Source organism: Notothenia rossii, assembly GCF_949606895.1.
Source record: "Notothenia rossii genome assembly, chromosome: 10".
In the NCBI taxonomy this organism is placed as follows: domain Eukaryota; kingdom Metazoa; phylum Chordata; class Actinopteri; order Perciformes; family Nototheniidae; genus Notothenia; species Notothenia rossii.
The window spans coordinates 52033376-52049080 of record NC_136908.1 but is presented as its reverse complement, the minus strand read 5'-3'; the positions used below and the strand labels follow the sequence as shown (position 1 = coordinate 52049080).

The 15705-nt window shown below is 39.9% G+C and overlaps 2 protein-coding genes across 4 annotated transcripts in view; both read right to left on the bottom strand.

Moving 5' to 3' along the window:
- Positions 1-446: 446 nt before the first annotated feature.
- On the bottom strand, positions 447-14041 carry LOC307022390 (TBC1 domain family member 30-like). 3 transcript variants are annotated; one of them, XM_079655192.1, is made up of 14 exons: positions 13536-14041; positions 11211-11272; positions 10941-11006; positions 10195-10320; positions 9221-9406; positions 8546-8615; positions 8208-8306; positions 7051-7219; positions 6577-6682; positions 6256-6362; positions 5866-6005; positions 4572-4802; positions 3889-3972; positions 447-2288 (listed from the first exon to the last, which is right to left on the bottom strand). In XM_079655192.1, the coding sequence occupies exons 1-14, from the start codon at positions 13696-13698 to the stop codon at positions 1135-1137; spliced, it is 2763 nt and encodes a 920-aa protein (XP_079511318.1). In that variant the 5' UTR covers positions 13699-14041; the 3' UTR covers positions 447-1134. The 3 variants fall into 3 exon arrangements, with proteins under 3 accessions (XP_079511318.1, XP_079511317.1, XP_079511319.1); XM_079655191.1 differs by lacking the exon at positions 13536-14041 and adding an exon at positions 12167-12524; XM_079655193.1 differs by lacking the exons at positions 3889-3972; positions 13536-14041 and adding an exon at positions 12167-12506.
- Positions 13951-15705, bottom strand: part of LOC307022784 (uncharacterized protein) — a gene marked incomplete at its 3' end in the record, with an annotated part of 4857 nt that continues 3102 nt past the window's right edge. Inside the window, exon 2 of the mRNA XM_079655676.1 lies at positions 13951-14152. Within this exon, the coding sequence (XP_079511802.1) occupies positions 13951-14152 (202 nt within the window). The remainder of the gene's footprint in view (positions 14153-15705) is intronic.

The following is a 15705-nucleotide window of genomic DNA, read 5'->3' as shown; positions in this document are numbered from 1 at the left end:
AAGGGAAGATATGGTCATTTGTTCTGGGAATGTCATTTTCGAGCCTGAAACCTGAAAAACAGGCTTGGGGTTTAACAGGTTTTAAGCCATGCAGGAACATTTAAAATGTTACTAAGATAGTTAACTACATGTATTTGACATTAACATTGTATGAAATTAAAGAAACAATTTTTATAGATGAAATGATAGTAGAAATGTTTTAATATTAAAATCTAATATCTATTTTAAATTGGATGTTCCAGAGTAAGAGTGCGTTCTGTTTGGTGAGACAATAATGAATATAAAGGAAATCAACATGGTGTCCTTTGAAATGTTGTGCAGGTGTATTTCATGTGAACACAGGTAGTAATACGGCGTGAAAGTAATGTTTCTGCATTTATATTTAGATGTGCCACATTTACAAAGCATTCACCCCAATGGTCAAAATAATCCTTGGCCAAGCTGAGTAACATTCATTAATTCACACTTCATTATTTTATTTAGTTATTGACAGAGATATATTACATGCTTTATGGTAAACAACCAAGTTACAGACTGAGTGAAGAAAGAAACAATGTTTAGTGCTTAAGAAAATCAAACATTTTAAGACTGGAAGTATTTTTGCGGGCAAACAAACATTACATATTCATTATTCGTTTGACAAATAAAGGACCTTGATTCTTCATTAACAGCCATTTTTAGGCATCTCTTGAAATACCTGGCATAGAACAACTGTATGGCTATTGTGTTTTCAGATAAGAAAAGAGTGTTCTTCATCTTGATGCCACATGTCAATACGAGTGTAGAAGGTAGCATTTCTCACATTCGTTGTGTTCCAGTCCAGGGAGAATCCTTTTCTATAGGAGTACAAACCACTTTTGAAGAGACAAAGTCAATTACTTCTTTAACATTTATCTGCAATGGCTTGTTGTTTCAGGATAACCCCTTTATCAGGGGAAATACAATCTTCACATTTCAACAGCAATAATCAAGCAATTCTGGGCACATTTGAACTCTACATATCTATAACGTTCTATCTTCAGCTAAGATATGGGTGAACTCATATGGAGGAGGCAACACGGTGTAGTTAAATAATGATTGTTCATATTACTTAATGACTGTGTTTGTGGCATCAGTTCAGGAGTGCGGAGGTCTTCATCGGGCCCCTGTGGTGCCAGCAGCACTGCTGCGGTTGAGGCTGAGCTGGGGGAAGTGTACTGTTGGTGTTCTGGATGTAGGTCCGTAGAGGCCGAGGTTTCTGGCAGCTGCTGATTTTCTTGGCTGCTTCACGCTTGGGAATGGGGAATAGGCCTGCTGTTTAGGGGTGGAGGATAACGCTGGGGTAGACGGGGAGGAGGATAATTGAGATCTTGATGATGAAGAGATAGAGGAAAGTGAGGGAGTGGAGGGGGAGGAAGTTTTGTAAAAGGTGGAGGAGAAGTCGTTAGCTGCAAGGGGAGATTGGAGGCAGGATGTGGAGCTTGGCACTGGGGTGGAAAGTGGCGTAGGAGAGGATGAGCTAGACGGGGCAAGAGAGGCCAATGTGGGGACCGGAGAGGGGGACGGACTCAGGGTGGAGGGTGAGGAGTTGAAGGAGTGGTGAGGTGGAGGTAAAGTAAAGTGTCTGTCAGAGCTTCTTTCTGAACCTGACGAGTCGGACTCCTGGTGTCTTTTTAAGGATGGTGGAGGAGGGAGAAGAGGAACTTGTGGTGCAGGTTCAGACTCTGGTGATGTGGGTTGTGAATCTGCGTCGTCGGGGGAGGTCAGATTTGGTTCGTCCTCTAGATCCAGGCAGTCCAGCTGCACCACCACCTCTGCAACTTCTGTCTCATCTGCCACCTGTGGAGCCTCCTCGCACACTGAACCAGAGGGATCAGGAGACAACAAGGAGTCGCTCCCCTCTTTCAGCTCATCATCAACTCCCTCATTTTCCTCAATCTTCCTCTCCTCTTCACTCTCTTCATTTTCCCTTTCCTCTGAATCTCCGAAGCCTAGCTGTTCTCGAGCCATGGCTATATTCCTTCGATGGACCCGGACATGAGCGCGCCAGGGAGACCCCGAGCCTCCTCCACAGCTCCCTGGAGATCCTGAACTGTTGGAGAGCATCGAGGCACAGCGCTGACTGGTCGGGGAGCCATGACTCTGGGACAGGGAAGAGGGTCCATTCACCGGCAGAGTGGAGGTGCTAGGTGAGGTGGGTCTAGAGCCCCGGGGGTCTCTGCGCAGTTTCCGACCCAGAAGGAGGTGATTGATGACGGTGCTCGAAGGGTTGAGTTGGGAGGGCAGTACACGGGTGGCTGGGCACTTTTCTGGAGAGGGGTGAAAGGTGAGGAGACGCACACAAAAGCACATTAAAACAGGAAGCAACAGTGCATTTGATAGAAGCTGAAATGTATCCGATATAACTTCTTAGAACTTGCCATTAAACATATTTTTTCGTTATCAATTATATTTTACAAAATTGATGATTCTAAGAAATGATCGATATTGTCAACTGTCTATCCCAAGCTCTGTTACAAGGTAATGCAATTGTCAAAAATGTAAGAAACAAATATATTGAATTTATAATGAGAATATAAATATAATTTCTTCATTTCAAATAATTGTCAATATAGTAACATGAATTATCCGAAAGAGGTATTTATACTACAAACTTGTCAGATTGATTATCTATGCATTTAGAAATTAATTAATTGTGTCAGCACTACAGCCATCTCAGAAATGAACTATTTACGTTTGATTGTATAAATGCATCAGCTGAATCACATTTATGAATACATGCAGCTGCTCATAGCAACATCAGACACTAGAGGGCGCACAAAGTTAAACAGTATGTAAGCATGAGATGGTAGGAGCAACAAAAACAAGGAAGTAGAAGTTGTTAACATTAGTGATAAGAGTCCACCCAGACCAGGAAATCCTTGAGGATACAGCCAAAAAAAAACAAAATTATTAGGAAACATCTGTCAATACTGAAGACATCATTAGTGTTTAATTAAATGAACCCTAAATAATGCTCCAGAAATAATGGTGCCTTAAAAGCAGAGTGTTTTTTCATTATTCAATTGTGGTTGTGTTATCTTCTGTCATCTTAAGATGTTCAGGTTTTAAAAAAGTTGATTTATGCTTATGTAGGACTTGTCTTTTGTGCAGTAGTGACAGGTGTCTCCAAAAACATATTTTGAATATAGCATTTTAATTGACATTGCATATACCACCTGCAAAAAGAACAACCATCATCAGTTGTCCCAGGCACAGCATCCCTCTGAACATATATTTGTTTTTATTAAATCAAAGCACACGTTTAAAAAATGCTCTCAAAATGCCCGTCAGAGTCTACAGTACTCTTCTAATTTAAGTCTAAAATATGTATCTACGCATATTTACAATTTATAATAACTTCTTTCGATGCGGACAAGTTTGCTGTTTAACAAAGTGAATCATGCCTGTATGCATCCTTTGGCATTTTGAGAGCATTATAGTAATTATTCACACTAACCAAAACCTGATTCAAAGAGTTTATAGTTAGACAACCAGGAAAAGATTCAATATTTTGAGCCAGAAGTTCCCATGACAGATTTCCAACGTTGCTTTTCCTATAGGGTTTGTTTTTCAGAGAGTATCCTCTATGTTTCAAATTAGCATGACAGAGTTTATACAACGGTTTAAATATCTTTAAAGCCGCACATTGTATACACTTTTTTGACGTGTTGTTTGCATCAGAAGTTTGTTTTATATGTTCTGAACTGAGGAAATATTCAATTGGAAATCTGTCTTAGACCTTACCCATGATTCAACATTTTCAACTATCCTCCTTAAATCCCCAAATGACTTCAGTTGAAACCCAAATGATTCAGTTAAGACCCTCAAATCAGCCCGAGAGTTTCAGAAGTGTTTGGACAGCAGTACCGTCAGTGTGTGGGTCGGTACTGTCGCTGTGTTTGTCGGACTGCTCCTGGAAAACAGCTGGACTCGCCACTTCAGTTCCAAGTCCTACGAGTCACACATCATGGTCACACATCGGACTTTCTGCTGAATGCATGTTTTTCCATCCCTCTACCCAGGGAGAGCCGCAGCGGAGTTTAATCATTGTTATTTACAGAAGAGGGAGCACTGTTTTTTATTTGTTTGAATAAAGGCTTGGACATTAACTGCCAGTAAATAGTAAATTTAGTAAATAGTGTTTAAAAATCAGAGTGCTCCATAAAGTGTATTCAATTTATGGCCTATATGTTTTTTGTTTATTTAAAAAAATCATGCCTATTTACTAATGTTTAAACAATGTAGGTTATTAAGAACAACGTTTCTAAATTAAAATGGAATATTTGTTTTTTGTAACATACAACATTAGTTCCATTTTGACTCATGTTATGTCTGAAAAGTATGACAGAAATATTTTTAATGAAATGTACTATTTGCTACTGTCACCAAGATCTGACATAAGTAGCTCCACTGTCAAAACCACATAGTCCTAAAGTGACCGTTGAAGCTACTAGCTTTTGACATTAATGTAAAAAACAATGAACGGAGAAGGTGTTTGAAGTTTAAAAAATGTGTTAAGTTATGATCAATGTTAAAACGGTTCCTCCCACCTGTGCGTATGTAGAGTTGCATAGCCTGTTGCTGCTGCCTCCTTTTGATGCGTGTGTATTGCTTCTTCAGGGCGCAGATGTCGGTGCTCATCCTCTCCATCATCATGCTGTTGATTGCGGCTTGATGCTCCGCCCTGGCTCCTCCTCCTCCTCCTCCTGCTGCTGCTCCCCCTGCAGCGCCCACCGCTCCTGGGCTCAGCTCTGCGATGTTCCCCTGCTCCCCTCGATGGTCTGGAGGTAGAGAGAGGAAACACTGATGTCACGTTTTTACCCAGCAATGCCTCACCTTATTCCATTTCTTTGAAAGCCAAACCAGAAAAGATTGAAGGAGGAATTGAAAAAGGCTTGAAGATTATAGTAAAGGGCTTTGGTTTAAAGAAGTGGAATCACACAAAGAAGCAGACAAATCCAATGTGCTTTTTAAAGCCCCTTTTCTTACTTATTTTCTCACTCAGCCGAGTCACAAAACTAAGCATTAAATACAAAAAGCCTCTCGTTGGTATCAAGGGAAGATGACCAAAGACTTTCGGGAGGGTAGGTTGTATTTATTTTAAAAGACCGAAAGTTTCTTGAATTACATTCTGTACATGGCTGAGGCTGTTTTGCAGCAATACGTGGTCTTCAGTTATTTCCAAAGGCCTTTGATGCGAATGAGTCAGCCTTTCCTGTTTTTTCGCCTTTGATGAGATCGTAAACACAATGCTTTGAAAGTCGACCTTAGACGACGAGGGGAAAAGTGCATTTTGTTCAAAAGTGTTTGACATTTACTTTCTGTTTGATTTCTCTTTAGCTCTACTGAAAAGGTTCAGCGTGTTTGAAGTTATTCTTTCCTCATCAGCTTTCCTCTTTTTGTGTTGCAAAGACCAAGATGTATTTTAAAAGCCTGTTGTTTCCTGTAATTATATGATAAAGTACACTGTGAGGATAATTCATTGATGTTCAGTTGCTACAGTTAGCTGTTTAAAAAGGAGCTACATTTCCCTTTTGAACAAGGACGAAACAGCTGTGCTGAGATCCGAAATCAAACACTTACTTTCTCTGTGAAGTCAATTTTAAATCGGTGGAGAGCGAAAAAAACGTTTAAGGCTTAATCCCTCTGGCTGTTTTTATCTTTGGAGGAGCCGTTGAAGGGGGAGGAAGTGGGGATTTGTCTGGAGGAATCAGATCAGAGACAGTTTGCACTCTGAGTCAAATTGAGGGCAGGACACAAGGATTTGGGGCGGCAGTCTGTTGGTCTTTGATGCCGTCTGTCCACCAGCTTCTATTGAAATCCTGTGTAATAAAGTGCGCTGACCTTTGAGGTGTCTCTGGTATCTGTGCAGCTCGGGGGCCAGCAGGCCACCCAGGGGCCCGAGGCAGCCGAGCGCCGTCACCACAGAGTCTTCATCGTCCATTTCGGCATCATCATCACTCTCCCAGCCGCCCAAACCGCCACTATTAAGAGAATACAAACAATATTAAACATGTCCCATCAACACCATCTAGGACATTTAAACTTGTATATTTGATTTCAGATTTCCTTTGATTGTAAACCTTTTTATAGACAGCCTTTGCAATGCTTTTTTACTTTTGTGAAATGCATGCACTGATTTTGTATTAGCCAATAGTATCTTTAAGGGCATTTCATTGGTTAACATCTATTGTAAAATGTGTATCTGTTATCATTTCTAAGTAGAGAACAAACCTTCCACTGGATTTGACTGAAGTGGGGAACGGAGTGATGTTGTACGTGTATTTCTCTCTCAGCTCAGCCAGTTGAGGGAATGGAAACACAGCCATGGCGTAAACCTCCTGAACAATGAGGATAACAGTAAACAAGTCCCTTCAGAAACATTAGAAAAGAGCATTGGTGGAATGTTGTAGTACAACGCTAGTACTGTACACTCAAGTTACATTTTACAGTACTTTACCAGAGTACATTTGGTATTGCTAGTTTAACTAAGTAAAAGATCTGAGTACTTCCATCACTGCAAAAGAGGTATGAGCGGTTTTGTTGATGTCATACCTGCATGAGTTCAGGAGGATCGATGAGGTTGCGGTCCAGCATCTCCTGAGTGAGACATCCCATGGTGCTGTAAAACTCATCTGCTGAGTGACAGTACTCGATCCTCCTGGAGAGAGGGAGGCAAAAATGAGTAGTGTTTTAAAATAACGGGAAGATTGAGACATTAGGAGAAGAAGGGAAGCAAAATCATGAAGCAAAACAAATCAAGAAAGAAGCACAAATATTCTATCTTCTATCATTGTTTTGAGTTCCTGTGGAGATTTCTACTGTCTCATGTTTCCAATTGAAATTCATGGATTAACTAAAACAATATTTAACAGCAAATACAAAATCATTTTAAAAATGATTGAGCATGACAATGGTTTAATTTAATGTCCGTTAAAAAAGGCAGAATTTGGACGCACAAAGGTTTAAATTGTTAATCAAAACCCCCAAACAGAAGTCAAATCCTTATTCCTGTGCTGGTCCACTCACTCTCCCAGTCTCTCCCAGATGGCGAGTGCGACTCGAAACAGAACCTCGGAGCCTTCGAAGAACACCGAGTCCCAGATCTTCAGCACGGTGGGCGCCGGCAGGCAGGTGGCGAACATCGTGAGGAACCACTGCATCGTGAACACGTTGGTCAGCGGAGGCTCGTAGCTGCCTGAGAAAAACAATATTGTGAGATCAGGCAAGTTTTCATACATTCACAAACCCACATTATTCCCTTTTTTTTTGGAGGATTTGTACCAAACAAAACAAAATGTAGTCGGTAGAGTACGAATGTTATGCCTTGTTACTCTACAGCTCAACAGTATTTAAATTACAAAATGATATCTCAACAAATACTTCAACATTTTAATTAATTGGGCAACTCTAACGCTGATGCATACTTTAAAGAAATTGATAAAATTACACATTTCTCTTGGTTTGAAGATTGTTTGAAACATTTACTATAAACATACACAACTCAACTAAATATAAAACAGTCCAGTCGTTTTTTTAGACACTTTCATGCAAAGAAAAGAGACACGTTACACCTTAACAGCTACAGCATCATCAGGGTATATGCAGGAATCCTGAAGTTAAATGTAATTCCTTTAAAGACCTTTTTTAAGACCCTTTCCATACATTTTAAGACCTCATCGCCACTTTGAGTTTTAACCGGTTACCTTGGCGACACACTTTACCTCACATTGACTATATACAGTATTGATTGTCCTTCCTCCTTATCTTCCAACCATTTGGATGCAAACTTGCATTTCCCCGTAACGATGTTGTTTAACAACCGGCGTAAACGGACCTTCGCACGCTATCAACCAGTGAGCGTGTGATGTCCTGTTCAGATGACTTCAAAACCAACGGGATGCCATAAACAAACTACACAGAATCACACTACACACCTACGCAATGATTACATTCAGGCACACTGTAGAATACAACCTCTTTGGACATTTAATATACTTATTGAAAACAAGCTACAAAATGTAATACCTGGGAAAATGCCGTTTAATACTTTTTAATAGCCTTCATTTTCGCTAAATTGATTTATCAACTTTTAATCCGGTAGCATTGCCTGCTGTTGATGCTGAACATTTATAGCATTTTTGGAAGCATTTCTGTGAACATTGACACACACACACAGTTTGTACCTCCGGCCTCTTTGTTGGCAGCTTTCTGCAGCTGGTGGAGATGCTGTGACAGTCGGGGCAGCTTCAGGCGGAGCAGGTCTCTGAACACCGCCATGTCCACTGAGAGGAGGAGGCAATACAGATTCAAGATCTGTTAGTACTGGACATGTTAAATGATGTCCTTTTGATTAATGCTGTCAATGTTTAAAGGTCTGCTTTGATAAATTAGCATGTTAACCATCGAGTTAACAATGTTAATAATTCATCTCCTGGATTATTTACAGGCTAAAGTTATTCAAGTTTTTACAATCTGAAATTCTTCAATCATGAATCAGCATGTTTTGGGTCGTTGCGTTTACCTGACAATGCTCGCAGGTTGTTGGCAAAATAACTCTCAGGCAGCACTTTGTCAATCAGGTAGATCATCACCTGAACACAGAAGAGAGCCGAGACACACGGAGACGTTTAATCATTGCTAAATACTAAAGGGCAGAAAGGAACATAGGAACGCTACCAGGAAGTAACCAATTCATTGTATTGACTCGTAGTGCCGTATATGAAGATCATCAAAAGAAGATTTTGAAGTTGGACATTGCAAGCAGTTTCATGGGGGGTTGAGGGAATTGGAATGAACACTTTTTACACAAGTTATAAAAAATAGTTATCAGAGTAAGATCACATAAATATGATTAAAGTTAAAGAGAGATAGAGAAACTGTAGTCTTTTCATTTATTTGTTTTAGTCTCAAGTTATGTCAAACGACGATAGTAAGCTTAATTGGCTCAATCCCTGAGTGTCAATGGAATACAATCATAGCCTGGATGGTCAACAGCATGGTCATGGTCAATGAATTGAGCAAAACTAAGAAGGTAAAGGGGGATCATTCCAATATTTCTCTGAGGCAAGGCCCACAGTCTCTGAGATATTTCTTAAACTCCTGATATAAAGACATGTCCTTTTTCACACAGCTTGACTTTAGTTTGAGCATTTAGTCGTTTATTACAAATCTGCGTTCATTCTTTCCGTGTGCGTACCTTCAGCGCATCGCTCTCGTGGCCCTCTGTAACTTCCAGTATGAGCGCAGCCAGTACGTTGAATCCCTGGCAGTAGCCCACACTTTTGTTCCAGCGGGCGTAGGCCAGCAGCACCCTCTTCAGCACCACCCGGTCCTGCTCCCCCTCCTGCCCGCAGTACGAACTGCAGCCCGTCCTGTGCAGGTCCTGGAGGATGGACAGTATGGATCGTTTTATTACGAGTCATTAACCAGGGGTATAAATAATTGTTTCAGAAACTCTGATGAGAAGCAGGTAGTTGGACTTTGCTCTGTTGATGGAAACAGCCATTACTCTGTTGAATGTGTGAGTCACTGAGAAATAGAAAACAGCTGCAGAGTTTCCATGATGCAGTCCTCTCTTTCTCTGACGCACAGGTAGAGGCAAACATCCTCCACCTGACCTGCCTCCGGATATATCTTTATACAACCAGTAAAAGGATATCAAAGATGGCTATGTGTTTCCTTTTTGGTCATCATCTTAAATGCAAGTCATCATTACTTAGTTTGCACTTCCTGAATATCACTTGTAAAATAAAAGCTTGAATCCACTTATCTCAATGGCAGAGAGTAATCTGTGCCAGAACAGTGAGACCAATATTTTAGGATCACTTCAAACTGCTAAAGTTGAACACTTCTTGGGGAAAAAAAACACTACTTCTGTCAGAAAAAGTAACTACATTAAATCTCAAAGAAATGGATACTGCATGAGAAATCCGTTTTTTCTACAAGGTTCATTTCAAAGTTCATCAAAAATTAGGTAATTGGAAAATTGTTCAGATTTCAGAAAGTTCAATAAATTAAACAAATAACGGTGAAAGATAAAAAAGAATATAAAACGTAACTGAACAGTCTCATTCATGCTTTTTCTGTCAATGTTTTTAGTAAATCTACATATTTAGACTTTAACATTTGCACTCACATTCCTCTCAACCCCCAACGTTGCAATCTGGTTACCTTGACAATTTGGATGCCGAGCGAGTCATCGTCAGGGTTGCTGCGCTCGTTGAAGGCGAAACGAAGCGTCTTGTCCCAGTCTATAGAGATAGTGTGCAGGTACTGTTCTGCTAGCGTTAGCCACACCTGCAGAAAGACAACACACAAAGAACCAAGAAAAAGCACATTAATAACAGAACAATATCAAAGTTGTCTAGTGTAAGAGCTCCGTTGTTCAAAGTGATTCCTTTTGTTTTGCAAGATCAGGAAAAAGAAAAGGTTTTCTTTTTTACTTTTCCCCTGACAAGATGGAACTAATCACTTCCTTTTCCCGCTCTCTCCTCCCAAGAGACAAAGTTATTTTGTGAGATTAATGGAGCGTTGGAGACAAAGTGCCTATGCGTGTTGTTCTTTTATGACTATGCGGTCTCTTTCAAGGCTGCACAATTCTGCCTGCAGGTTGGCGATAATAAAGAAAACACACCTTTCTTGTTACCACTTTCTTTTTCTAAATACCCTCTTGGTACAAAACAAAGAATAGAAATAAGGGCTCATTTATCAAGATGGCTTTTATATGGGGGATATTTTTGATTTAGGGTTGTGGCACAGAGTCTATGCAGACTTATATGAACAACTACAAGGCTACTTTTTCAATTCAATATATATAATAATCTACTCCTTACATTTTCAGCGTTTCACTGCATTGCCACCCCTGGAAAATAATGTCCCAGAAATGCCATACATTAATATTAGTTTAGGTTACACACCCTCTTTCTCCATTCCTTTGGTATCCCTGTAGGGAGCCTGGCCACAGATTTAAGTGCGTCGTACCACTGTGGGGAAGAAAAAAAACACACTGTGTTTAATTATCTGCCACACTCCCACTGAGGACAGTGCAAACCAGTACAATACAGTATTATTACTTTATGTAGAATAATATATGTTTTACTGTAGTTGAAAATGTAGTCCAACAGAAGGCATTCAGTATTTCAGGAACCTAAAAAAAAGAATATCAGTTTGGGTTTCTGACTTCTTACCTGCTGGAATCCATTCGTTCCCAGCAATGGTTCAATTGTAAACTTCAGCCTTGTGTCAACTCCTATAAAACAAAAAAACAAACAAACAAGACACCAGAAGGTTAAACTAGTCTGGAACCAGATCTAAGGGACCACTGTAAGAGAAACAATTCCAAAGTTCCCAAATGTTACATTAGATACATAGTCAGCATCAGTTTGTAATGTAACAACAACAAGCTGTTATTGGCTGATATTATAAATGAAAAGGGAATCAACCAATGAAGAGGCAGTATACAAGCAAAGGACATTTATGAGCCCCCATTGTTTTGAACTATTTTTCAAACCAGAAAATGCAATAAGATAAGTTATCCTTTAAAATAACTTCATTCCAATTCCTCCTGTAACTAATCATTTCTTATTTTCAAACTATGTGTTATGCTTTCCACAAATATAAACTAAACGTCGTAAATTCATCAAAAACAAAACCTAAGGAAATCCCGGAAGTTATTTTAGTATTGGAGAAATCTATGTCAACCCTATACTTAATAGTAACATAAGACAAAGCAAGATATTTAGATATGATCGTATCAAAACATTGGATTTAATAACAGTTTGTTGTGCTGTTGGGCGATTCACGGAGAGTCGCTGTCCACTTCCGTCTGGTGCTGAATCTGCGTGTAATCTCCGCTTCACAAAAACGTCGTTTACGCACACACACACACACACACACACACACACTCATTTAGAAAATATTTAGTGTGCTAAACCCTGCCGAAGACCAAACGGAAATGAAACTTTGATCTGAAGTTAAGAGGGAAGCTCCTGACATGTGTCGGCACCGAGCCAACAGCGGCCATTTCTGCCCCCATTTTCTCCGGAGGATCGACACAATGCAGCCGGTCGCACCACCAGAACAACAAGTGTAATGTCTACTGCCAAAAACGGCCTGTTGCAAAAAGACGAAACGTGTTTTCAACCTGTTTCTTCCGCCTCTGTCGTTATTTCCTGCGCCATTCTACGTCGCTTTATTTCCTCTCTGAGCTTTGGGAGAGGATTAACACGGAAGCCCTCCTCCTTCCCTTCACAGATTACACAGCTGGCACTGAAGCAGTATTTAGTATTTATCAAGGCAGGTAAGGTATGAAGGATAAGAGAAAGGGAAAAAGGGAAGGTGATAAAGAAAGACAGATAAAGGGAGGAGAAAGACCTCTCGAGCATTTCAAGTGTTAAATCTTTGGGAATAAACCGTAGGCTAAAACAATGGACTTCCTCACTGTGAATAAAGCCAAAAGAATGAAGACTGAGAAAACTTGGCTTTATCACAAATAAACATAACACTTGTTAAAGATATTATGAAGTAGATCGTGTTCAAATAACTCCACGTCATTAGATAAATATCTGGGAGATGGAAGGATTTTTGCTGTGTCATGAAGTGTTTGGATCACATTAACCTTAACATATTACAAAACCTATGTATTCCTCCATTATAAGTGCATGTTGTCTTTAGTTATGAACAAAAAAAAGTTATCCAAAAAGGTTTTCTTTGTATTTCCTAAAACCTTATCCATCAAACATGGGACAGAAACTATGAATAAACAATTCAGTTCCAGACTAAAGAACAGCAATGGGGGGAGTCTATAATCTGGGATTTAAAAAGTACTAAACAGATTTTTCCAAAGGATATTTGTCAAAAGTCAATCCAGCAGAACTATAAACAACTGGTGCATGGGCAGTGTCCATCCGCAATAACAGGTCAAACTGATATATCCCAGTTATTTGGTCAGTGAAGTGCATTATTACATTAAATCAAACCCTGTTCTCGTCATTTGATTTTGAACTCACTTCAAAATCTGATTATTCGCACAGGTTGAAAATGAGCTCATGAAGCTTTAAGATTGTTTCTTGGTGAGAGAAATAACACATTTGACCTAATCATGTGTAATGTAGCAACATGAAGTAATTTGCAGCTGACAATTTGGTAAAACAGTCACGTGGCTATGGAGGGGGTGTAATAAACAATATTTATCAGTTTATTGAGCCATAATTCCAAAAACTATAAAAGGTGTCAAAAGTATGCCTGATACAAAATGGTTCGATATACCAGCCAGCATTTTGCTAATCTTATATAATAATGTAAACTATCGAATTGTCTTAAAGATGAAAATTACTTGCCAATTTTACAGATCACATCAAGCAAAGGAAAATGAGAGTATAATGACACCAATCGTGAATCATCTGTGGACAGTTAGCAGAAACAAACGTACTCATATAAAACCACTAATTGCCATATTGACCAGAATAAAATCAAAATGCAAGACCATGCCATGCATTGGGTGAAGTGTTAACCTGGCTCTAAGGTGCAGAGCAGCCGCGGTGCACTCCGGGAGATCCCGTTCCTCTTCCTCAGGACGTTGCTGATGATGTTCCCGACCCCTCCCGACCCTTGCTGCTGCCGCCGCCTCGCCGCCCTCGGCCTCCTGCCGGCGGCGGGGAGCCTGTCCTGCCTCATCGGGGATCAGAGCGCTAGATCCGGGCTATCATCGCCTTTTGTCCCGCTTCAATAATACCGTCTTTATGTCCTTGTTTCCGATAGGGAGCTGCGCATCTAACGCTATCCTCAAGGAAAATTAATCGATTGAACTGATTCAAATCTCTTCCGGGGATCGCTTGTGTTTCCGAATGAAAATGACAGATGTTCTTCTCACAATTCAACGAGGCAGCAATGTCCACGTTCAAGCGACACAAAGGCATAAAATATGATTCAGGAAATGTCAAAAATAGCCGCTCTCTGCAGCCTGTGCTCTGTGTAGTAGGCACACCTCCTCTTCCTCATCTTCCTCCTCTGCCCCCTCCGGTCTGCCGTCACCAGGAGGAGGTACAGGGAGGAGAGAGAGGGGATGAGGTAATGGTGGAGAGAGGAGAGGAGCAGCTTCTTAACCCAGTTAGCGGTTGGTAAACTAATACTAAACACCAGAATAACAATTGTATCTCAGGGAAATTTGGTTTGTGACAGCTGCTCTAGTTTGGAGTCAAATAAAATTAAACAATATCAAAATAAATACAATTATTTATAAAAAAAAAAAACAATGTTAAAATTAAATGTAATAAAGATATCTTTGTATACATAAGAAGTTAAGGTAAGAATTCAATGAAAATACATTAAAATATCTTTATAAAGTAAAAATGAGTCTAAAATACACAACATGTATATTTTAATTTGCTCGCTTAATAATCATTTAATCACGTATGAGCTACTCAAAATAAAATACATGAATTTAACCTTTATTAATTCAGATAATATCATTAAGTTATCTCATTCTCAAGATAGAACTGGAACCAGATTTTCTGACCAAAAAAAAAATCTGCACCAATCACAGAGGAGCAGGTAAAAGGATTGCACAAAATGGAAAATGATCTGAAACATATATTTTTTTTTATCATGGATTAATTTAATTGAAGGATAATGCAACAAGTGTATTCTCCTTACTTTGTTTCAGATGGAGAATGTACCTTAAATAACATACAAGCATACTTTACATGACCAGACACAAATCAGTCAACTATACTAACTGCCATGTCACGTATTTTATCAAAAACTAAATCAATGATGACATTATGATTCAGTGCTACAGGTGCAGAAAGTGCTTCTTGAAAGGAAAAACACATCCAGTTTTAATGGCGTTCAGAATTAATCCAAACATCCTTGATGATGAAATGTTCCATGAACAGCATTATTAATGACCTTGCCACTAGATGTTTCAAATTGTAGGACTGCTATGATAAGTCTACTTTGTTTTCCATCATGAAAACCTAAGCGTTCACACCTGCCTTGTATATTCCGGTTGAATCGAACCCTGGTGCGTTTAGCCGCTTGGTGCGGTTCATTTGGGTCGGTGTGAACACAGTCCGAGACCTCTCAAGTGAACTAAACAACCGGACTCTGGTCCGCTAAAAATAGGTGGTCTCGGAGCGCTTGCTTGCGAACTCTGGAGCGGTTCATTGCTGTTGTGAACGCAGTCCGCACCAAAACATATGAAGCGCAGTATTTACGTGTCACAAGAACGCAGATATCTTCAAAAATCTTTAGCGAAAGAGTCTTTCAAGACATCCGCGGTTGTTTAGTTAAAGAGTGAAGCATACTGCAGAACGTCTCTCATGGATAATGTGCAGCGGCGCAGTCATTATGGGGAAAAGAACACCGACAGGCTGATCAGGAGCCCAACGCGACACTGTTCAACACTTAAATTCTGCTTTACTCTTTAACTAAACAACCGCGGATCTTATTTGCTCTTTTCCAAGCCCTGTTTTTGCAAGGGCTGATTCTGTGACGTAGCTTTAATGCTAATTAGTTAGCTGACCACGCCCCCCTGCAGGAGAGGGGAGCGTGTGCTTTGAGATCAGCTGCTGGGCTGTCAGAAGAGGGGGAGAAAAAGAGATCTCCGTCCTCCGTGTATTATTCTTATACGACTATATAGAGTCGTTATTAATTTGTTTTAAAGCTCAATAAATAACAAAG